Below are 25,813 nucleotides of genomic sequence, written 5' to 3'. Positions count from 1 at the left end.
ATCGTTCGCCAGCTGTGAAACGGTACGTAATGCGCAAGTTTATGATCGAATCAGAGAAAAAAATGCATAAGCGCAGTTTCTCGAGAGAGAAATCGCAGCGCATAAGCAAACTTAAGACGCTGCTGAGACATTACAAGTCATATCAATGTCACATGTCTTTACGGGATTTTTATGGGTTGTGTGTGAACGCACTTTCTGATTCCAGAAAATCACTGGCAGTGTGAATGAACTAAAATCAAACGAACCCGGGTCAAATCCCGGGTCACTTTATCCGTGTTTTTTTTCTGGAATCTCTGTGTGAAAGGGGCTTTAGTGGTTGAAACGACGAGGATGAGTAAATAATATAATTTCCATTTTTGGAAGTACTAACCCTTTAAGAAACCTAAACTATGCTTTTGTAGTTAAAAAATTTGTCATGAATCTAAATTAGCATTATAAATTTGTTGAATTTCAAATCATTTTAATTATACGTATATATTTGAATTACAATTTAGAATTTTAAAGCCAGTCTTAATTCAGTTCTAAATGGTACACAACCCTGAACTGAAAGTCATGATTAAATCCTGTATATCTTTATATGCAATTGATGAGCAAAATCCAACGTCATCTTTGTCTAACCGAGCTACCTGTCGACACTTGTTTCCTGAAGGCGGTTATTCATGATAGCAAAGGCGCCCACTCCACCAGAGAAGCCATTCTGACGAACGTGGCTCTGTCTTGGGTTACCGTGAGCGGTCTCTGAGAGTTGCTTCTGTAAAATTGCCAAAGAAACCTTGTTGGTCATAAAGTCATTGACTGAGATCATTTCTCCAGACAGTCTGCGCCCTGTCAGATAACCTCCATCTGGTCCTAAGCCAGCGTCAGTCTCACTATCACAAACTGTTTCCACTGATGCATTAGTGAAACGCTTTCCCGACGCTTCGTTGGCCGGGGCAGGGTGCACTGCATTGCGTTTTTGAGCCCTCTGCCGGGAATTTCCCGGCGGAGGGTGGTGGTTGTGCCGTTGGTTGGCAATGCGCGGGAAGCAGCAGCAACAGCAGGCCCGACCTCGACGCCTGTACGGACGGCAACGGCAGGGACACTGAGGCCTGTTGCAGTCCAGTTTGCCGAGGATCCAGTTGAGCGTCTGCTTGATGATGATGGAAATGACATTGAACAGGGAATAAATGCAACACACACCCATGAGGATGAAGAGGCAGTTGCCGAGACGGTAGGCCTCCTGAGCTTTATAACTCTCCCGTTGGCTGCTCACTACATCCCCGAAGCCAATGGTGCTGAAGGCCACAAAGCAGAAGTAGAAGGACTCAAAGTAGTCCCAGTCCTCCATGGCAGAGTACAAGGCAGACGCGCTGCATGCAACCAGCAGGGCTGCGATGCCCAGAATGAGCATTACGTAGTAGACCGATGGTTTCCAGCCCTCCAGACTGTCATCCTCGCTCCTGGCCTCCTCTCCTCCCACGCCGGAGCGCCGCAGTTGCCGCTCGTGACACCAGCGCATGATGTAGGCCAACATCGTGATGATGCGCTCCAGGAACAGGTTGAAGAAGAGGATTGTTCCTGCACAGCCAAGGAGTCCATAGAATATCAAAAAGATCTTACCTGCAACCGTGACGGGAGTGGTCATGCCAAAGCCTGGAGGGAAATAGGAAACAGGAAGTATTTTGATTATGTATTCTTAATACATTTATTAGGAGAAAAATAATAACGCACACACACACACACACACACAAAGTTTCATAATTTAGTCCTCCTTGTGTCACTTCAATCCGCTGTGGTTTTATGTATTCTGTGGGACACAAAGTAAAAAAAAAACAAAAAAAAACTTTTGTTTGCTTTTTAATACAGTGAAAGTAGAGACTAAAGGCTGTTAAGCTTCAAAACTGACCAAAAAAATCCACCATATGGTACTATATTTCAAGTGTTGTGGACATTCAATTTAAGTACTTTTCAAGTGGTCATGAGAACAAAAACAGCCAATAACATTTGACATAAATCACATCAAACCAGGCAGGGCAAGACCGGGAAGTTTGAAAGATTTCAGTTATGGCAAAGGGGAATTTCAAGTTAGAAATGCAAATGTAGTTGTGCATTGCTTTTTTACGTTTGTTTTATGTAAAGGAGCAGCTTGGATGTTTTGTAGAAAATTCTGTTTTTGGGCCACGGAAAAAAGAAAATGACATGGGCTCAAAGCTACGAGGGCAAGTGATGACAGAATATATATATATATATATATATATATATATATATATATATATATAGACAATCTTATTAAATAAGTGAACAAAGTTGATTTGGTCAGTGGAAATATTTATAATATACATTTTTGTATTCTAGTAGCCAGACTTATTTTAGTTCCATTGATTCATTATTATAATTTTTGTTAATATTTTGAATTAGATTTTATTGTTTTAAACTTAAATTTTTGAATTAGATTTTATTGTTTTTAACTTTAATTTTAAAACAAAGTTTTTGTTTTCTTAAATATGTCTACCGTACAGTATATTAAGTTTTTTTTTTTAGTTAGTTTTAGTTAGTTTAGTACTTCAACTTTAAACAAAAAAATTAAATGTTGCTTTGGCAACTAGTTGAAACATAATAAGTTTAGGTTTTTAATACTTTAATTGATTTCAGTTTGATTCGTTTTTTATGGTTTTAGTTAACAATTATAACCATGCCTGTAGCTCAAACAGTAGAGCATGGTGCTAACAATGCCTTGACTATGGGTTCAATTAGCAGGGAATGCATGAACTAATTAAAAAGTAACTCACCAATAGTGGAGATTACTGTACCAACAAAGTAGAAGGCCCCTGAGAAATCCCAGCGGGGCCTAAGTTTGTCCACACGGATCCCAACCACAAAGGCCTCCTCATATTGCCTTAGCAGGACCTGCAGTGATTTCAGGTTTATGCTGTTTTGCTCTGTGAAGTTGGCCAACTGTTCATCCCAGCGCTTGTGAGCCTGCAGCTCAGAGGGATGCTCGAGAGCGGAGAACACCACCGCCCCAAACAGCAGGTAGAGGAGGATGAGGGCTGCCAACAAGCCAAAGCGGGCATTGTCTTCATTCAGGTGCAGTGGGAGGCAACAGCTGTTGCTGACATCTCTTCCACGTGGCATGACTTGATCATCAGCAGGAAATGACAAGAACAGGCAAACATGCACACAGACACAAGAACACACTCACTTTCAAAACGCACACATAAACGTCACCACAATGGGCTTTAGAAGAGGTGTAGAGTCACATGAAAACCATATGTTTGCAGATACAGTTCAACAATGAAGGACGAGTGTGTACTGGACAAAGTTCTTCATGTCCATTAACATTCTGCAGGATTCATAACCGCATCACTTTCTCCAGTGGCACTGAGACAGAGACCATCGTAAAAAGCAGGGTTATCAGGTAAAATGACACATGGTTCAGGAAATAAGACCTCAAGATACACCTTTTGGGTTAGCAGGTAACAGTAGGCAGGCAAGCGCAAGATTGTTATCTTTCCCCATCTCGCTATCCAAGTATAGTTGGTGCCACACCAGTCAGTAATAATGTTGTGGTCCTCATGTGAAATCATCCTTCAAAGCAGGCTGAAAAAAAGAAAAACATATATTGCCACTTTAGTGAAAGGTATTAGAAGGAAATTCCCTTAAAGTGCAAGTGCAGGCTATTTACAAGATCACTAGATCCTGACTATTTAAAAATTTAAATAAAAAAATTATCAAGCACACACAACAGAATACAATATTATGTTTTATTATACACATATTCTAAATGTTTTAATTGTATATTTGGTTTTTAAAGGCCATTATTAAGACTAAAACTATTTAAATGAATTGGATTCCTGATTATCAACAACAAACATGGCTGCAATTATTAGGGAAATGTCAGTCTCATTTTCCTTATTTAAGTGATCAGGAATAATTTGGTTATCGCAAAGAAACTTTTAAAGTGGTGAAATTAAAGGTTACCTACCTGATTTTATATTTATTTTTTGATTAAGAGCACCGATGTTGTCAACCAAAGTCCTTCAAACATCACTCCACTCAACGTAAAATTCAAACGTCAAGTTAAACTAAAAAGGCGCCGTCTATTCGTGGCAAGTGTGAATCCTTGGCAGTGCGTGATTGAATGATGCAGCCGAGGAGTAGTGACAATTGAGAGAGAGAGAGAGAGAGAGAGAGAGAGAGAGAGAGAGAGAGAGAGAGAGAGAGAGAGAGAGAGAGAGAGAGAGAGAGAGACGTAATGAGTTGAGCAGGAGGTATCAGTTATTCATTCCACTGAGAATCGTTTAAATCTTAAAAAGGTTCTTTCACTGATTCCTTCTGTGGTCTTTTCTGCATTACGCCATAGTCTTTTTGTGTATTATGAATCACTAAATCGTTCACTCAACCGATTCTTGACTGAATGAAGTCTTATCTTTTATTCACGTGAATGTCTACTAAAAGAGTGTATCCTACTGAGGTTGTTTAAGCAATATAGGTCTAGCACTCTGCAGAGAATTTCATCAGTTGGACCTTCTAAACGAATAGCCTATATTATTTAGAACTATTTATGTAGGCTGATATTGTTGTCTTTTTTCCATATCTTGAAAAAAAAAACTTTATAAGCAGTTATAAAAAAAAAAACGTTCATAGTCAGTCATGAAAGTGTAACGTGATCGTCAATGGAAGAGACTTTAGTGAACGAAAATGATGAGCAGGCTATGTACAGTAAGTAAACGAGAGTGATTTGTTCATGTCAAAGATTTGTCAATTCACACACACAAAAAAAGAAGAAGAAAAAAAATTAAAAACTGTAGCAATTTTGGCCACTACTGTCTATGTAGACACACAAACATTTAGGGTAGGTAGGGGTAAGATGACCTTTTTCTCCCTACCATAAATGAAACAAAACGTCATCTCAGCACTTTTGATGAATGGCTACACTATTTTTAATCTGAATATCAAAATTTGTGAGATTTAGTCAGAAACAGTTTTGAGTGATCTTATAGTGATCTATGACATCGTATTATATTAAATATCATAGTTTTTGTGTGTGTCTATTTGCTCATGAGAGATTTGTGGACACATTAATGTTTTTAGAATTGTGGAGTAAAAGTTATAGTCTTTATTTGGAAGTAAAAAGATAAAATTAGACTCTTGGGGTAAGATGACCTTTCTGGCAGGGTAGGGGCCATCTTACCACTCTTTTGATATTTGACATTTTGTGCTATAACCACTAAATTAGCAAATGTTTCTATTTATTTCCTATAACAACACATTGGCAGATGTATCATCATCCTGCACATGCTAAACATGTTACAATTTAAAAGTAAATCCACATTGTTCACATTCGGGGCATCTTCCCCCATCCCACCTACTAAGAACTTAGGTATCGAGCCCTCAATCATATAATCTTCAGAGAGGCAGAAACATAGACATTGGAAGGCGGACTTAATTTCCATTTATTTCCATTGTAAACCAAAAATTATCTTATTGCAATCAACAGTTGCTGACAGAGAGGTTAATTGTAAATCTTCAACATACAAATGTTGCCTACATGGATTTCTTTTTGACTTATCACTTTGCATTTTATCTGTTATTCCCTCATATTCACGTAAGGCCATACGTCAGTACATTTACTAAAATAATATTTTGATAACATAAATGCCATTAAAAAAACTAGGAAACAACAGTAGTATTGGAATGTTGATGCAAATGATGCTTACCATGGTAATTTGTTTTTAAGGACTGATGTTATGACAAATACCTAAACGCTCACAAATCACCCCTACGCCATTACAATCTCTCTGAAAATGCAACTTCAAGGACATCCAAGTACAATTTAAAAGCTGTCAGACCACCATATGCTTGTTTGCGTTACTGACATTAAAATATTGCTTTGTTTGATGTCGACAGACAGAAATATAGCCGTGGTACTCAGTTTCTATTGTGAGATGTGCTTAGATGGCTGAGACGACATTGCTTTGTTCTCTCTGACCAGCCCACCCTTGCCTTTCATCTTGGTTGCCAGCTCACAAGACTGTATTCCCCCATCATTAGAGTACTGGTCATTGCTTGTAAGTGCCCAGGTGCAGTGGAGACAGACAAGCGCTATATCAAAAGAGAGTGTGGTATTTTATTCATAAACTTTGTCCTTATTGGAAGACAAGTGTTTTGTCGCATAACCGAAAAGACAGCAAAAGCCACGTCTCGCGTTTGTATTACTCCAAAAGCAGCAGCGATAATCATCGGTTTGGGCTCCGAGTGCTACACTGTCTTTAAAGTCATCAAGAGATCTGAGAAGTGTGATCTGCATAATGTAATTCATCACAGGTGCTGTGTGATGAATATAGTGATAGCTCATTATGGAGTCTCTGTCCTCTTATTTTTCCTCTCGCTTTTCGCTTCATCCACCTGACAGTTCTCTTTGTCTTTCTTTGTCGTCTATGTGTTAAAATCAGTGCTCTCAAAACTGGCCTTCACACTGCTGCCTGTAAATGAATAAGTCATTTGTTTGATTATATATGTATTATGCACTTTAATGACACACAATACATGATCAGATATGAGCACTTTATTTCAGATTTGATCTTTTAAATATAAAAACTCAAGTTTTAGGTAATAAGTGACTTTCTGTATAGTGAATATCACAGTAAATATGAAATCAAAAGAAATAACCAGTAAAAATCAGCATTATATATCATAAAAAAAAACGATACAAGCTGACAGGTTGCCCTCATAAATAATTATTCAAGATTATGAAAAACAAGCATATACTCAACATATGAGAGTTTAGATAAAGTCAGCTAGATAGATTTGTTAGAATACAGAGATAAAATGGGAGAGATACTTTAGTCAGTAAAGAACAATGTAGGCAGTGACACATATATCTATAGGGTCTGCACTCTAGAGGCAAACACCAGCACGTTCTTCTCAACCTCAGCATTGAGCTCGCGCTGCGAAGCCCTGGGATTCTTCGTCACATAGTCAGCAATACTCTGGATGCATTCCCTCTGAGGAAGGAGAACATCACGTCACAAACGTTTATCTGCTTTATAATGAATGTGTTCTGTAATACATTCTGTTATGAATTTATTATAAATTAATGTTAGACTTTCATGGATTAGATTGGTTGGACTGTGTTAGTCTTCATTAGGTATACAGTACAAAGCAACACAATTTACAGTACAACTGTGAAGTGCCTAGGCCTAAAATCATAAAGAAAAAACATGTATAGGTATTTGTAAATTATTTAATCATTAACGATTTATATTAGTTTAAATAATTTCATTACCAATTTCATAATTGTGCAACATATGCATATATATATATATATATATATATATATATATATATATATATAAACACAGACCCTTTCCAAAAAATTAGAATATCATGGAAAAGTTTATTTATTTCCATAATTCCATTCAAAACGTTAAACTTACATAGATTATAGATTCAGGGCCCACAACTTAAACGATTTCAAGTATTTAGTTGTTTATTAGTACATAATTTGGGCTTCCAGCTCATAAAACCCACGAAAACAGGATTTCAAAAAAATTGAATATTCCATGAAATCACACAGTAATTACACAGTGATACCATGGTCATTGAACCAGGTTTTGGTTCTTTTGGCAGTGTGGGCAGGTGCAAATCCTGCTGGAAAATGAAGTCAGCATCTCCATAAAGCTTGTCTGCTAAAGGAAGCATGAAGTGCTCTGAAAATGTCCTGGTAGACGGCTGCGTTGAGTGGACAGCACAGTGGACCAACACCAGCCGATGACATGGCTCCCCAAACCAACACAGACTGTGGAAACTTCACACTGGACTTCAAGCATCTTGGATTGTGTGCCTCTCCATTCTTCCTCCAGACTCTGGGACCTTGGTTTCCAAATGAGATCCAAAATTTGCTCTCATCAGAAAAGAGGACTTTGGTCCACTGTGCTTTATTAAATCCAGAGTCAACGCAGACGTCTACTTTTCAGAGCACTTCATGCTTCCTTCATTTTCCAGCAGGATTTACACCTGCCCACACTGCCAAAAGAACCAAAACCTGGTTCAATGACCATGGTATCACTGTGTAATTACTGTGTGATTTCATGGAATATTCTAATCTTTTGAAATCCTGTTTTCGTGCGTTTTATGAGCTGGAAGCCCAAATTATGTACAAATAAACAACTAAATACTTGAAATCGTTTAAGTTGTGGGCCCTGAATCTATAATCTATGGAAGTTTAACGTTTTGAATGGAATTATGGAAATAAATAAACTTTTCCATGATATTCTAATTTTTTGGAAAGGGTCTATATATATATATATATATATATATATATATATATATATATATATATATATATATATATATATATATATAGGCTTTGCACTCTGCTGTGTGCGTTCATGTGTTCAGCCGTGGCTTTGGAGACGCTCTGAAGGGAGGGTGGGATCATATGACCCTGGACCACAAAACCAAAAAATTAAGATTTATACATCATCTGAAAGCTGAATAAATAAGCTTTCCATTGATGTATGGTTTGTTAGGATGTTACAATATTGTATCTCAATTATTTGAAAATCTGGAATCTGAGGAATCTGAAATATTGAGAAAATCGCCTTTAAAGTTGTCCATTTCTGTTGGCGATTTTGCTGCATCCACTCACAAAAATAAAATTTTTATATAGTTAAGGTAGTAAATTTACAAAATATCCCCATGGATCATGATATTTACTTAATATCCTAATGATTTTTGGCATAAAAGAAAAATCGAAAATTTTTACCCATACAATGTATTGTTGGCTATTGCCATAATTATACCCGTGCGACTTATGACAGGCTTTGTGGTCCAGGGTCACATATGCTTTCAAACATAGCTTGCCTCTTCGAAAAATTGCCTACCCTACCTTTAACCAACAAACTAGAGGCATCAACACTTTAGACAGCAGAAGAAAAACATTGAGCATTTAAAAAATATAGGCCTATATATCACTAATTGTTCTCATGCAGAGAGAAAACTACTGGGCAGGGAAAAAGTGTCATCTTTCTGGCTTGTTTGTGACTGAAGAAATACTGTGTTACAATTGCCCTAGGCCTATGTAGTACAAACGCAGTAGTTTTTTTGTAAAGACGCCAAAAAAAAAAAGCAAATTCTTACCCTGTATGCATCTATCTGGCTCTGCCCAGAGAGTCTGTCCAGAAGCTCACGGCAAACCTGCATCCCAGTGACAGCAGTGAGCAGATCTTTACACTGTACACTGTCGGTCTTCAGCCAGCCCAGCAGAGCCAGCTGCAACCCGAACACAATCACAATCATGCTCGTTAGAATGCAAATGAGTTAAGACCATTGTAAAACATGGTGGTGGATCTCTGTAGTCTTCATTTTTTTATCCATATTTGGCAGAAAAGCTGCATGTGACCGAATTGACGTTTGACACACCAACCTGCTGAATCAACTGAGCATCTGTCATCCCGTTTGACTCCGCCATACTTTTGTTGTTGTTGAGAAGATCAATATGTTATTAATGTATGCGATTAATAATTAGTAAACTATGAACTACAGCTAAAATTCCGTTCCTTGCTTTTGTGACACAATCTTCCTGTTTACACCCTCTATGTTTACACCGCAGCGTGTTCTTCTTCCTCCAATGAAATCAGATGTATTTTCGCACTTGCGCCCACTTATGGACGGGCAAGTCATTACTTCAGTTTTTTTAATGACAAACATAATTTCAAACACTCTAAACAGCAGCAAAAACATAACTATTATAAATAAATAATAATAAAAAACTATGTATGTATGAAATCATATTATTATCCGAAATGTTTTAACATCAGAATTCAGAATGAGAAAGCATATTTTATTGTTTAAAAAAAAATTGCATGAATAAAATAAATGTTCCAATTACCCTGTCCGACTTTACAAAATGTGCACTCATTACAATCCAAATTAAAGCTGTCTCAGGAACTCATTACATGGATAAATGTCATTAGTAATTTTAACCTGAACCTCTTTAGCCTTCGATAGACGAGGAAAAGAAAAGGAAAAAAAATCTTGTGTCATAAAAGAACAAGTATGTGTTGTTCATTGTTTAAAGAGACTCCTCAATCTTTCAGACCCACTTATCCTCTGGATTTATAGTTAATCGAAAAGTTGATATTCTGTCTTCATTTACCCATTCTCGTGTGCTTCAAGACTTGGAGAAAACATATGGAGGAATGTTAGGGACCGACAGCCTCAGTATCCATTCACTTTCAAAGCAATTCTTTCCATACGATGAAAGAGAACTGTGACTGGCAGCCATTCTACCCAAAATCTTCTTTATAATTAATTTATAATTCTTAATTTAGAAAAAAAAATATATATATATATATATACTGTATCTTCTGAGTGAATGTATCTCTTTTACGATAGGATATAACTATAGATTCAGACCAAAACCATAAATATATTTTTTATGAATGTAACATGCAACCACTTAAAGGGATTGTTCACCCCAAAATAAAATATTCTGTCATCATTTACATCATTTCATTTCAAACCTGTATGAATATCTTTCTTTTGCTGAAGAATGTCAGAAATCAAACAGTTGATGGACACCATTGACTTCCATGGTATTTTTTTCCATACTATGGAAGTCAGTGGGGTCCATCAATTGTTTGGTTACCCATATTCTTCAAAATATCTTCTTTTGTGTTCATTCGTTTATAATGTGAACCCAAAGACATTAATATAACTGGTAACACACATCTACTACCAACAGGACAGAGGATTTATAACAGCATTTATCAATGTGACCAATAAGCAAAAGACAAAATAAACGTATTTGTGTTGAATCATTTAAGAATCAGATATAACCTTAAATATTTGACTCTAACAGTACATAATACATCCAAAAGACACTTCGACGTCTACAAAATGTGGTATGCAGAAGTAACTATAAGAAATTGAAGTCAGAGGAAGTAATGAAAAAGTAGAATACTGACATAATACCAAATAATATGGGTTTAATCTGCAAATGAATGTACATAAATAACACCATAAAAATAAAACAGTGATGAGTTAATCTTGTCCAGCCTGAGAAAAGTGAAAGTCATTTGGATATTCCATTTAAATAAGGGAGGTGATTTCCCCCCAAAAAACTATTTTGTTCTTTTCAAGTCACATTTTGTAAAATATTTGAATACAGTACTGATTATATGACCGACATATAGGCTATATGTGTGGTCAGCTGTCCTCTTTAGACTTGCTGAATGATCCAAGCTGTTTAGTGTTTACATCTTTAAGCAGTTCAAGTTGGCGTTGGCCTCGCCGATAAAGATATTCTATGTGCATGACGTCAGTCTTCTTGATGGCAGAGTTGGCACGGAATTCATCACGTATTCTCGGTAAGAAGCCCGGCTTGTCCTGTGCCGAGCGCAGAAACTGCCGATACAGAGATAAGACCTGTTTCTGTAGCTTGCTGTGGCGCACCATAGTGTGCTAGACAATAAACTGACAGCGCTGTTGACGGGTTTGAGTGGTGACTTCAACCTGCGAAGGGTAGTAATGTTGTCAATGCATTGCATTATGTTTCAAAACATCAGATGTGTGTGTCTGCTTATGTTAGTTTGTTCTGTACAACAGGGGTTTTCAAACTGGGGTCCGGGTACCCCCAGGGGATCGCTAGAGAAAATATATGTAAAAAATGTAATAATTAATCTTTTGGGTAAAAAAAAAATCATAACAAAATGGCTTTAAATAAATAAAATGTTGATTTAAATAACTAAATAATAAAAACTACTAAAATAAAGAAAAAAACAATACTGTGTAATATTTTAAGTTGATTTTTAGCAAAAACACTTAGTTCTTTCAAAATTATACGTTCTCATTAATGTTTAATCACTTCAACAAGCTAATTAAGTATTCTCGTAAGTATAATCTGCCATTTATAATACATACGAGCGAGTCGCTCGAATGGCGGAAGCCATGTTGCGCATCCATCTTGAAAATATATTAGCCAAAGAGGGACATACCTGGAAATTCAAGCTTCGCCTTTCGCGTTTTTACACTCAGTGTCACGAGACGAATGAGAGAGGGAGATTACTCGCGACTGATTTGAAATAATACGGCCACCGTAGGAGTTAAAACGCCCTCGGAATGGAGGGGTTTCAGGTTTCAGTTGGTAGTCATATACAATTTCACCGCTAGATGGGAGTAAATCCTACACAGTGTAGCTTTAACAGTATAAAGTAAAAAAATATTGTTGGTTTAACTTAAAAAAGTAAATAACCTGGTTGCCTTAAAATATTTAGGCTAGTTCACTGAAATTACATTTTTTATTCAGGTTGGTTTAATAAATAGAAACTCAAAATATTATGTTACCTGAGCAAAATTAATTATTCAAGTTGATTTGGCAAAATAAAAAGTTGCAATAACAAATCATGAAAATAATTTTTACAGCGCAGACTATTATGGTGAGTATAAAAAAAAGTCTTTAAACATGAGAATATGTAGCCTAGCTTTCTTTTAAAAATTAGAATTGGGATCCCTCGCATGAGGATGGTCGTATTTTGGGGTCTGTGGTATCTAAAAGATTGAAAACCCCTGCTATACCAACTAACTTGTTCAGCAAAATGGGGAGTTGACGTTACATTTCAAGCAGTGCCCTGTAGTGTTCTTCTAAAGCTTACTTTAACAAGACTGTTTAATGCTTAAGTTTGTAAATATGCGGTAAGGTAGTAACAGTAAAGTTACATGGAATATTTCTGTAATGTAAAAATCCTATTTGTATTAAAATATGTAGGCCTATTATTTCTCAACAACAACAAATAAAAAACACAATAATTGAAAAATGTGATGTTTACATCGTTTTAGATTTATTGCATGTCACACTACTGGACATTGCTAAAACTGCTTGAGATCTGACGTTAAGAACATTTACACGACTCTAAATAACAGGCAGGAAAATAATGACAGCAAGGAAAATAATAACAGCAACACTCTACCTTGTCAGTGACAGAGCTAGATTTCATTGGAAATTGGTATAACCCCCCAGACTCATCCTAAACGTTTACACAATGACACTGAATTTGCCGAAATGACCTGTTTCCTAACTGATGCAGTGACGACAAGACACGCTCCAAGTGCCCGACACACTGCCACCCAGTGGCCAGGCTGTATTGAAACACACTGCACAAATACAAGGACGAGACGTGACGAGACTCAATTCCTCCTTTATATATTATATACAGTAGTCTATAGATATAGACTATACGATCAGACTATATCAAGTTATGCAAGTCCATGTTGAAACTTTGCAACTGCAAAATACATATATTTATTCATTATTATAAAACAGATATATATTCAAATATTCAGTTAATTAATGCAAGTCTCAAGTTTATTTGCTGCAATTTTATATGCTGCAGGTTACTTTTTAGCAGGAAAATCTATTTAAAAATAAATAAATGTATTTTAGGGATTTTCTTAGACATTAAATAAAGCCTATCTAAAATAAAGTTTGGTTTTCTTGAATCAAAAAGTCACTTTTTTTACCATTTACTGAACTGTATTGATCATAAGAGATAGGGTATGTTTTCTTTACTGTAAATGCCCACTGAATTAAATATTCCCTTTTATTATTATTTTTTTTGTGCATTATTCCAAGAAAAAAAGTTGTAGATCTGAAGTGTCTCTAATTTAGAGTACAAGTCAAGTCTCAAGTCAATTGCTTGGCATCTCAAGTCTCAAGTCAATATTTGAGTTTCAATCTTTGTTATAAAATTAAATAATCTAGACTAACATGTATTGAACATTTAGAAATTATAGACTGCACATCTGAGAAAATTATTGCAAGACTAAATATATGTTCACCAGAATTTTTTGCAGTATTATCAAGCTTCATTGTAGTGCAGAGTGTAATAATTTCTCATATAGCATCAGGTTCACATCCATTCCTGAGCTTGAAGTATCTACTTTGCATTCTATTGATTTTATTGCAGTTACTGAAAATATGAATCAAATTTTGTAAACCGCTTTTTTTGGCACAGATAATAATATAATTTTGTCTATACAGTGCATTATTAGATAGCAAAACTATCTGAAGGCACAATACCGATTGATAAACATGGCAGAAACTTCAATGGTAAGCATATGTCAGAATATAGGACGGCAGCCTGAGAATATACAGTATGTTATGCATCTCTGAGTACAGTCACTGATATCAGATATCCTAAAGCAGTGCAGCTGAGGTATAGACCGATTCACGACGGATGTGGTTGGATGTAATACTATAGCATCCTAGAGCCGCAGATATTCCGCCAGAAAGACCACTAGGACTTTGGTGAGATTGTCCACGGTGGGACTGTGAACCTTGTCTCCTGTGTCCTCCATCGTGTGCAGGAAGGAAGGGAACGGCGTAGCAATCATGTGCAGCACTGGAACTCCTGCATTCAAAAAAGCAAGGTCCATACAGTATAGTCAATCTTACGGCAATATTTTTATTTATTTTTTGCTATGATGGCCACTTTGTCCTACCTCTCTGAAGGAAAGGAAGATGATCATCTTCAACCGGCCCCATGTTCAAATCCTTAATGAAGTAGCTCTGCTCTTTGGCATGAGAACTAAGGAGCCCTAAATGATGAAGTCTTTTCTCTAAGAAAATGCAGAAAAAAATTTAGAGGGATTAAAGGACAAGGCCATATGGATGGTGTAACTACCTATCATAGGGTCTATGACTTAATTTCATAATTATAATTTTCATAACAATCAAGACATGATCATTGTATTATCATGTTCAATAATGTACATTCTTCACTGAACTTCACTGATAATGTTTTTTTTTTTTTATCTTCACATATAGGCATATAGAATTCAATAAATGGTATTTCCTTTTGAAGTAAGTGGCTGGTAGTTTTTATTCTAATTTAAGCCATTGCAGATCAAACATTAGTTTTAAGTGTCTTTATGGCCATTAATGATTAACCGGGATTACTTTAGCATTAATGGAAAGTCAAATCAGTCTTACCAGCAGCGATAAGGCGGTCAAACCAGCGAGCTGTGTTCTCAAAGTGATTCACAAACATGGGATCAGGGGAACCGATAAGGTCCAAAAGAACAAGGAGATCCTGCAAATATCAGCAAGAACTCAATATATTTATATACTTCTTATACAATAGACACTTAAAGAGACAAAAAAGAAAGAAAATGCGTCCTTATTTATTCCAAACCTGTATGAATTTTCTTCGTCTTCTGCAGAGCATAATATAATATATTTTGAAGAATGTTTTGGTCTATACAATGAAAGTCAAATTTGGACCCCATTGACTTGTTTCAAAACATCTTCTTTGTGTTCCACAAACAGAAAGTCACACAGGTTTGGAAAGATATGAGGTTAGTGAATGAAGAACAATTTTCATACCCAAATGCACACACACATACACAAGCATCATGTCTCACCACAGCGTTCAGCAGCGTGGTTTGTTGAGAACCCGGCGGGTGAGGAGTGCGGGACATGGAGTCTGCGAGGTGCCGTGAACCATATAGCGAGTCTGTCTGAGACCACTGCTCGAAAGCCTCTCCTCCATCAAAGAAGACCAACTGCAGAGTTACCCTGGACATCTACACACACACACACACACACACACACACACACACACACGAAAAAAACTGTGTGTGTAAAATAAAAGTAAACAATCAATCAAATGTCCCAAATTTTCAATCATGGTTCAATCATTTGTTGCAGTGGGATTCTGTTTACTAAGGATTTAGAGTCATTTAAAATGATTTCTTCCACCTGGCCTGTAGAGGAAGATGCTTCATTATTATACTAAGCTGTGCAAAAAAATCAATAGCGAGTCCCCATGGACGAGTAACCATGTATTCTACAGCTGCTATGTAGGTTCCCTTACACAAAGAAAATATTTCCATATGAATGCTCAATCCTAATTATTTAATGTATATTGAAAATATACAGAACAATATGTGTTAATATATTGAATAATACATAAGGAATTGCAGCTATTCATAATATTGAAAATATTATGACAATATATACTACAATATATTTGTTGTAATGTATGTCATTTTTTATTCAGTAATATACTTCATAACCTATACATGCACTGTACATGTGATAAAATATGGTACTATGTGTGTATAAATATATTTAAACATATATGTACTATATATTCACATTTATATGGGAACATGTATGTGCAATATATGTACAAGATCATGAGTAAAATATACATAGTTTATATATATATACATATTTATATATGAAATATGTAACAATGCAAACAATAAAGTGAGATAAAAGTTTATGAATATGTGTTTAGCTTTATGTAAACCCATACGTTAACTCATGAAAGAGAAATTAATCAATAAAGCTATTACATGTAAAACTGTAGTTGTTTTTGTCTCTTTTGTCAATTTTTTATATGTATCAATATATAGCCATACATGGTCAATGCATATACTGCAATATATTGAAAAATAAAAGCACTAGTTTCCCATATATGGAAATGTATTATAGTATATTGCTTTATATGTATATTTCCATATATTTTAGTTTTGTAAGGGTTTGTGAGGATCTTCTTATCAAAACCCTTTCCAGTCATGCAGTGTTTTGCAGCTCTTGGCTTTGTTACAAGTTAAACAACAGAGCTGGCTCTGAATTCTACCGCACTGTGGCTATTCACAAGTCCGGAAAAAGCTTAAGTGACCTCCTCAGAGACATGTATCGCTCTCTTTATCTCAGGACAGCAAGAACTTATGAGCTAGTTATGCTATATATATATACACTGTATTCAGATTTAGTTTTTAAATGAATCACCTGTGAAAGCGGTTTTCTTGAAAATTAGATAAAAGAGTAACACTTTGTCTCACCATCTGCTTGTGCTTTTTGAGATGTGGGTCCAAAGCTGTGACCAGTTCCAGCATCATAGCACAGGGAACAGCTGAATCACTAGCACCAACAAACACCTTATGTGGGTCACTTGGATTTGTTGGTATAAATTTGGAGTCATAATGACAAGCAAAAAGCAATCGTCGAGGAGCCGTCGGGTCTAAAACAGCCAGGACGTTAGAGAAGCTAACAGGACCACGAGGGGTTTCAGATATGAAGGAGTCCACATCTATAGACCAGCCCGCTGAAAGAGAATCCAGTTGAGAAAAGATGTGCTACAATCACAGAAAATGGAAGACATCAGATTATAGCATATTTGGTTAGATCTGAGAATCAATTCAATTCAATGCTTTTCACAATACATATCGTTTCAAAGCAGCTTTACAGAAAATGTATGCACATGCAGACTCTGTTATCAGAGGTGACTGTATCCAAGATTAATTCGAACTAAAAACAAAACTGATATTCCTAAATTGATCGTGTCTTACTTTTCGAACAGCCCGACTCCCACGACTTCCTGGCTGTCGCTCAATGAGAATGGGTCGCAGATGGGAATACCGCAGTCTTCCCCAATTCACCTGCGAGACGAGCCGCTTCACCTGACCAACCGTGGGCTTACCTGGCTGGTGATTCTGCTATGAAAGGTTAAAGATGGTAAACATGTGAAAGGTGATCAGGTGCACAGAATGAAGAGCAGCATAGTCATTTGGATGCATGGAAAATTGCAGAGAAATTAGATTGGAAAAAACTGGGTTTTGGATTGTGATATCCATTTTCTATGGCTGGTCTACCCTTTTAAAAATACAGGTTCCAAAAGGCGGGGTTTTGCAGCAATGCAACAGAAGAACCATTCTGGGTTCCCCAAAGAACATTTTAATGAACAGTTCTTAAAATAACCATTTTTTCTTAGTGTGAAGAACATTTTGATAATGTAAAGAACCTTTTTCCACAATAGAGAATATTTTGTGCAATGGGTTACGAGAGAACTCCTTGAACTAAGCGCTGACTGCATTTCAAACTCTACAAGTTCAAACTCTATGAACCGCTCCATTGGTAACGTACGGACTACGGAGCTGTCTGAAACACTGCCAACGGGACATTAAACAGGAAGGGTTTGTCCGAACTCACAACAAGGTTTTGCGAGTGAACGCAAATATATTTTCAAGAGAACGAAAGTTTTGCGAGAGAACACTGTTATAGAGTAGGGGGCGCTATTACGCATCTTCTGAAATAGTACAGGATCTCCGGATCAAAACACAGGTGAAGAAGCAGAAACAAGTGATAGAAGATTACTTACACAACTGTAAAACAATGTGATAATCAGACATTCAACAGCATAAGTTCAAAACTGCCTAACGTTACAGAATGAAATGTCGACCTAGGAAGGGTAAATAACTGTGGAACTTTGGGGATGTTGATGGACTCAATCTACTCCATTTATGTTTTGATCATCGTTCTGAATCCGATCCGGACGTAGTTTTTGACAAAAATGCCATTTTTCTCAGCTTTTTGTTTAAAATGTTGCGCTTTTTTTTTTTTATGAAACTTACCCTCAATTCAAATGTTGATAAAAAGGGTTACATGAAACTAGAATACAATGTTTTTAAAATGTAAAGCATTAAAATACAGTTAAAGATATATTTCAAGAATAAAAAACGAATGCCTAAATAGGAACAGAGTATACTTAACATGCAAAAATAACATAAATAGTCAACTAAGTTTTATGTTATGTTCAAAGAAAACTTACAAATATACTTGCAGTATAAACTAAACTAGTAGTTTACTGAGAGAGTGTACTTCAGAGTACTTGCATAAACTAAAAAAAAAAGTGCTACAAGCATTTGACTAGTACAAACAAAAAACATAGCAGTAAACTAGTTGTGCACTTAAAGTTTACCACTGTTATTCTTACAGTATACTTAAAAGTATACTTTTATAAACTAAAAAGTGGGCCAATTGTCCCAAGTAGTATTGAAACAGTACACCTACAAGTATTCTAGTGCATTGATATAAAGTATACTTAAAATATACTTGAACTTTGCTTAAGTATACTTAATAAAATTAACTTTTACCAGCTAAAAAAAAAAAAAAAAAAAAAAAGGCATGTTCCAAAACACAGCTAAAAGTTAAAGATGGATTTCCCAACAGGGTTGTATTCTAGAAATGATTGAAAAGTGCACAAGAAAAGAAATGAAAAAGTGTCTGTAGTCCTCTTACCTTGTCTTTGAACAGGTCGGGAGGTCTGGGAGGTAAGTCATACTCCATCGGTTGGTGATTCGATAGTAATAATGCCAGTGTTAATGTCATTGCCACCAGCACGCACAAACACAGCAGCAACAAACGCACGCGACAGATGTGTGGCTGCTTGTCACAGCTCGCGACAGAACAGGTCCATCTGACAGGCGCTGCTTTGTACCGTAAGCGGCTCATCTTGTGTTTACGACAGATGCCAAAATAGGGATTAAACCTGCATGGAAGAGGAATATAGAAAAAGCAGTTAAAATCCCGAATCGTACCACGAAACTGACATATTCAGCTCGAAACCAATGATTCGCAACTCATTTTTATAATCTGGTGCACACTTATAGAATAAGTAATAAAATAATTATATAGATAAACAATTAATAACACATGCAAACATCATAGCTAATTAAATGACGAAGCACATCTTAAGTTGTTAGTGCCCATAAAATGCGGACCCCGAAGAGCAGATTGCAGGGAAGACATACTTACTTACTGTACCACTAGTCCGGGAATGGCACACCACTGCTCTATCAAATCCACTGCAGTCGCAGCAAATAAATAGCACATCGTGTTGACTGACGAGAGCATTTATTCTGTCTGAGGAACATTTCATTACCAACGCCGGGTTGATTCGTCCTTGATATCTTGACAATGCAGGCTGTAAATGATAGTATCTCAGTTCTGCAGTCGTGTTACTGAGGCATATGAAAGCTATCTGCGTAGCTCCTCGTCCCACTCTAGGGTGTCCTCGCTGTCCCCAGTTACTTTTGGCAGTGATGTAGGATAATAAATAGGCTGTAACATAGCCTATTCAAATTCATGCATTTGACTCGAGCATAACAATAGGAAAGTATACGTTTTCAATATTCAAAAATAGATTAAAACATTGTAAACTAAAAATAAAAAGGAAAATGCTTTTTATATTTTGATTTATTTTGCACATAATTTACACGTGTTAGCTGATGTGTAATTTATGCACGCCTAGTGTCACCGAAAGGAATTGCACACATACACAAAAAGTTTCTTCGCACAATTAGCCACGCCCAAAGCCATGCATGTTGCTATGTGGTCTTCTTGATCCTCAAACACAGATAATACACGGGTTTCTTGTATACAAACAATACCGGATGCGCGCGCATCCAGGAGGCAAAAAACCCGCTATCTGTTATGCCGAATTCTGTAAAGATATTGTAATTAACGTAGATTTCCCATTGTTTGTAATTTCTTGTTGACTTAATAATAAACTGCAATTTCAGAGTTGGATCTGTTTGTTTGTGTTTCATATTATTATAACATATGTAAAACGTCCAACTGTTTACGAATCCGGACATACTGTGATGCATGTATGAATTATCATGTTAGACTAAGTTAGTAATGTAATGTTAGCAGTGCAGCATTTGCTTTTATATAAGTTAACCTTGTTTACGTTACGTTACTTTACGACCTGCAGCATTTCATGACTGCACATATAACGTTACATTAGTGTAAATCAAAGATTTGACGATGGATTATGTAGCCTTAGTACCTCCGACCGTGGCGATTATATTAAAAAACTTACTCTCAGCAATGGTGAGATCTTGCCGGATCCCTACGCAATACATGACGATCTTTGGATTGCGGATGACAAATAGTGGCCAGCAATTGTATGGCCTGATATAGGCTATATAATTATCTTATTCAGACACCAAGTGTGTATACAAAATAAATGATTAGAGCGTACAAATCCATTGATGCATACAACTACGTGCTATGTGGTCATGTGCAGCTCGTCAAATTATGAATAGAAAGAATAGCCTATAACATACTTCCTTCTTCTGTCCCACTCTTCCATTTGCCTAAATTTGGAATTACTTGCAACATGTATAATTTAAATGAGCAGATAAAACACAACAGATAGGCCTGCATATAAATAAATTACGCAACAACTTCTTTGCATTTTGACTTAGAGACAACACCACCACTATGCTACTAGCCACCCTTTACTCCGATACGAAGACCGCGGGTCTATTGCCTCCTGGTTGCGTGCGCAAGCAGTGATGACGTCGCCGAGAAACCCATGTATAGCGAGTCAGGGTTTTCACGTTTTTGTAAGGAAATCAGTATGATTTCATTTTTCATTTTAATGGTATTTTAACATTTAAAAAGATACACTCAGGTTTTAAATTTTATAAAAGCGTTTATTGCTAAGCAGCCCAGTAACCAATTGTCACGAGGTCTGTGTAAAGGACCTATTGGAGAAAGCCTGATACTTCTCGTTAGCCAATCCGCGTGAGCGCTGAAGCTGATTGGCTCTTTTCTTTTCCAATGTCATTTTAAGAAGTTCTATGTTGGTGGAGATTTAATTTACTGAATACTGTGGCATTTTTAGACTCCGAAGAGTAAAATTCAGGTAAGGCAACTACATCTACACAAGAAAATATGAATCCATTAAAAAGAATAAAACATGTAAATAAAAGAGACGTATCAGTGATCAAAGAATTATGCTAACCTATTTACAAGCTAACAGCATAGGGTCTATTTTAAAATAATATAGCTTTAAATAAAGCGCGAAACACATTGATAGTCAGCTGTGATAAAATGAGGATTATTTTAAATGTAATTGTTTCAAATTCTCAAAACTATATTATTATCAGAGAATTATTTTGTAGAATTAAGAATGAGATATGGTGCTTATTGTAAGCAGTGTAGAGTAAGTTAGTCTAAAAAGTAATTAGTAGTTAGTTACTAATTACATCTTCAACATTGTAACTAGATTACTGTACTAATTACTCTACCTACAAATTATTGCATTACTTATTATTGCTCATTGCTTTCTATATCCATATCAACCTCGATCAGTTGAACAATACAAGGATGGACATCAAACTGCTCTTTTAATTCTTCCAAATAAATAATATAAAACTGTATAAATTATTCTTGAACTGACAAAAAGTATTTAAATGTAGAAGGTTACATTAAAACATACATTTTAACATTTAAAGTTTGATGTCAAATCCACTATTGTTTTATGTAGAATTGTTCTATAGTCTATACACAATTTAATGCAATTACATCAGAAGTAACTAATTAAATTAAGAGTAATTCATACTTTATTTTTTCAAGGGTTAATTAATTACATAGTAATGCATTTCACCCAACACTGATTGTAAGGCGCTATATGTGGAGCATAATACTTTTTGTAGGCGCTAACACCAGTAAGTCAAACATAATAAAATATACTTTTCAATTTGTTACATGGCATGAATGACTTTAATACATATAGTTAAAAATAATGATAAAACAATGTTATTGACTCTGTTTTGTGTCCACAGGAGACCATGATAAACATGCTGCAGTGCGTTGACTTCCACCACAGCCACATTCATAGTCTAAAGAGTCATGTTCCCCCACACTGTCTCCCCAAAAACAATGGGAAAAGTAAGTTGCTTTATTATTTATGCTCAATTCAAGGATTTTTATGCATTTGTTTTGAAATATGGAAGGGGGCATGTGATATTGACTAAAGTCTATGACCTGTGTGTGTCTGCAGAGTCAGAGAACGAGGACACTCCATTATCGAGCACACCACCACAATTCCTAAAAGCCAAGAAAATGTACACCTACAGTGGCATAAACAAGTATACAGGTAAAGTATATGTTTTTAAAGAATAAGATATTAAAGAAAGTAAAAATCTTATATTATATTATACAAAATGGTATTTATTTTCACTTACACTATGTTTAAATGTATAAACAGTACAATTGAGTGACAAAAAAAGGGGCCCTCTGAGCAAAGACTCTGAGAGATTTATCATAAATGCTGTTGAGGAGCAAGAACTCCAGCTGGTGTGTGACGGACAAAGCGATTCATCAGAGGTCCTATCTGCAGAAGACAAAGAGTCGTGGTCTGTTGATGATAGCCAGCCATCACAAAGCTCCATAGACTCCAACTCCACAACTTCCTCTTACAATACAGGTGAAAAAAATCTTTTTTTCTTTTTGGTGTTAGTAATCCACATACTTAAACATAAATGATACCTGGGAATATTTTTTGTTATCAGGGAGCACTGAGATAGAATGTAACTGTAGTATCTGTGAAGACCAAACAGGAAGTGAGGATGGAAGCCCAGGGAGAGAGTTGTTGAATACACCTCCATCAGGGTTTGTATATTGGATATTTAATTTATATTTGTGAATAGCAGAGATATTACATCTTAAATTGATAGATCACCAAAAAATGAACAGTCAAATTCCGAAAATTCTTTACTTACCCTCAAGTTGTTCTAAGCCAATATGTATTTCTTTGTTCTGTTGAACACAAAAGAAGATATTTTGAAGAATATGGGTTCTAAAATTGTTAATGGACCCCCTTGACTTCCATAGTATGGGGAAAAAATACTTTGGAAGTCAACGAGGCATCAGCTCTAACCGACATTCTTCAAAATATCTTCTTTTGTGTTCAGCAGAAGAAAGAAATTCATACAGGTTTGGAACAATTTGAGGGCGAGTAAAGTACATTTTTGCGTGAACTATCCATTTAAGATGTACCTGTGTACAAGCTTGTAACCCGTTTTTATGTTTTACTAAATCTTCAGATCAGGAATTCTTCTTAAAGACCCCATGCTTGGAGCTTTTCCAGATGCTTGGAAAATGCATTTTCCTTTTAGCCCCACGCTGCCAAAAACACCAGTACTGCCTCTGCGGCCACCCCTGTGGGAAGCTGACAGCCTGATCCTCAACCCCTCTCTGCTCACGTCTCCTTCTCAAGGTCTCAGCCGTTCTCTCCATCCCGAAGGGCGAGAAGTGCTACAAAGTAAAGATGAGCCATACAGGCCTTCACACATATTATTAAATCTACATTATATATACTATCATAGACTAGCTTGTATACTATTTATGAAATTGATGCATTAGTTGTTTTATGAATAATATACTTTGTACAATTTAATGGAGGCTTAGATACGGTGGCCGAGGGAGCTCAACGCACTGCAACTGAAGAAAACACATGCAAATAGAAAAAATACATGTGCTGCAAATACTCACAAAGCAACCAAATACAGAAACGCGCTGCAAATACAATGCACATACGATCAGGATGATAAATAAAAAACTCTCCTTTCAGGTCATTGACAACACCAATGACAAGTAGACATTGAGCAATAATCATGTCCTAGCCAGGTTCCTCACTTGTTAGGGTCTCCTTGAAATATTTCCATTGTGGTCTGTGCTATTTGTGGCGCGTTTCTGTATTTGGTTGCGTTGTGAGTATTTACAGTTGTTCTCTTCAGTTGCTGCGTGTTGAGCTCTCTCGGCCACCGTACTTAGAGCCAAATGTGCACATTACTGACAGTGTGAAATTACAAACAAGACAGTGTTGCTGGAATGCTGACTGACCAATATTTTTTTTACCATAACAGCATTATTCGAGGACGTGTGGGTCACCCCAGAATCTACCATCTTAAATAGTCCCAGTTTGCATGGCAGTTTTGCAAATGACTCAGTAAGGCCAAACTTTGTGATCCTTTGTTGCCTGTATATACAGTGGGGTCAACTATGAAAATCTGGGGTCAGAGACACAGCTTAGCAGATTTGTAACATGTATGTAATGCAATTAAATAATACATAACTTTATATGGATAAAAACTACACATAACAGTGTGTAGTGAAGCGAAAAGGCTAACATACCCTGAAATTTTGAACGTACATTAATATGAGACCATTCTAAGTGTAGCAAAAATGCAACAATGTGCATAACGGGTGAAACTTTTTAATATAGTTCTCATATAATGGAGCCTGTTCAAAGAAGGGTACAAAAAATGCAGGTGTTTTTGGAGCTTGTTACAAGTTTGATATAGTTGTGTGTAAATAGTGAATTTATTTTAAATTTTAATGACTATCTGGTTGAAATACATCAAATAAGTTTATCAAAACTTTCACTTACTGTATCCAAAAATTAGTGTTGAAATTGCAATATTTTTCCAATGGTTTGTTAACTATTGGTATCCTCAAGACATGTTTAATGTTGACAAAAATAAATAATTAAATAATACATTGTCAACAAGCTTGGGTCTCTGGGGGTTAAACAGTTTCACACAGAAAACAGGATTTTCAAAAGTGTAAAATCTAGAAACGTTACACATGATACAATGAAAAAAATGAATAGATTAATAAAAGATTCTGCACTGCAAATAAGCAACTTTGTGCCATTGATCATTTGTCTTTGTACAGGCTGCAAAAACTTCACGCTGAAAATAGGATAAAATTGGACACAATTGTAATTAGAAAACTGCTAAATAGAAGCATTTTTACTAGTGGAATTTTGGACCCCATTGTATGTTAGTTAAATGAGATATTGTTTTACAGTGAGCTCTCTATTCATCGTATCTTGTCTGTATTTCAAATTGGCAGACTCTCATGAGTGCTGGAAATGGCAACTATCTGTCCTTGAAGACTGAGGAAGGGAACAAAAGTTCTGAAGATGAGACCCCTGAACAACTCATTCCTCTGAAAAGAGGAAGAAGACGCAGGCGCACTTCAAGAGCAGGACGTGGTACAACGCAGCCAATCCCTAAGAAGAAATGTGTGAATGGCTTCATTATGTTCTGCCGAATGAACAGAAAATTATATATCAGGTGTGAATACTACTATTAGACCAACCGAAATATATTTGAATATATAATCCTTTAATGACACACAGTGTTGATATTATTGGGAAACAGATCCTATCCTGGCATG

At 36.1% G+C, this 25,813-nt stretch overlaps 2 protein-coding genes across 3 annotated transcripts; both read right to left on the bottom strand.

Annotated features, from left to right (window-relative positions):
- Nucleotides 1-622: 622 nt before the first annotated feature.
- Nucleotides 623-3,114, bottom strand: kcnk12l (potassium channel, subfamily K, member 12 like; the record flags this gene model as incomplete). The annotated part of the gene is made up of 2 exons (XM_081390779.1): nt 623-1,632; nt 2,769-3,114. 2 exons carry the CDS (start codon nt 3,112-3,114, stop codon nt 623-625), a joined length of 1,356 nt encoding a protein of 451 aa, XP_081246905.1.
- A 7,680-nt stretch (nt 3,115-10,794) lies between these two features.
- Nucleotides 10,795-19,874, bottom strand: qpctlb (glutaminyl-peptide cyclotransferase-like b). Of its 2 annotated transcripts, XM_081390909.1 has the most exons (9): nt 19,589-19,746; nt 19,073-19,322; nt 17,344-17,490; nt 16,837-17,130; nt 15,406-15,567; nt 14,975-15,074; nt 14,485-14,601; nt 14,320-14,393; nt 10,795-11,499 (listed from the first exon to the last, which is right to left on the bottom strand). In XM_081390909.1, exons 2-9 carry the CDS (start codon nt 19,283-19,285, stop codon nt 11,449-11,451), a joined length of 1,158 nt encoding a protein of 385 aa, XP_081247035.1. In that variant the 5' UTR covers nt 19,286-19,322; nt 19,589-19,746; the 3' UTR covers nt 10,795-11,448. The 2 variants fall into 2 exon arrangements, with proteins under 2 accessions (XP_081247035.1, XP_081247036.1); XM_081390910.1 differs by lacking the exon at nt 10,795-11,499 and having other exon boundaries at nt 12,803-14,393; nt 19,589-19,874.
- Nucleotides 19,875-25,813: the final 5,939 nt, after the last annotated feature.

Source organism: Scardinius erythrophthalmus (genome assembly GCF_964197995.2).
Source record: "Scardinius erythrophthalmus genome assembly, chromosome: 17".
NCBI lineage: Eukaryota > Metazoa > Chordata > Actinopteri > Cypriniformes > Leuciscidae > Scardinius > Scardinius erythrophthalmus.
This window is presented reverse-complemented; position numbering and strand designations above follow the sequence as displayed.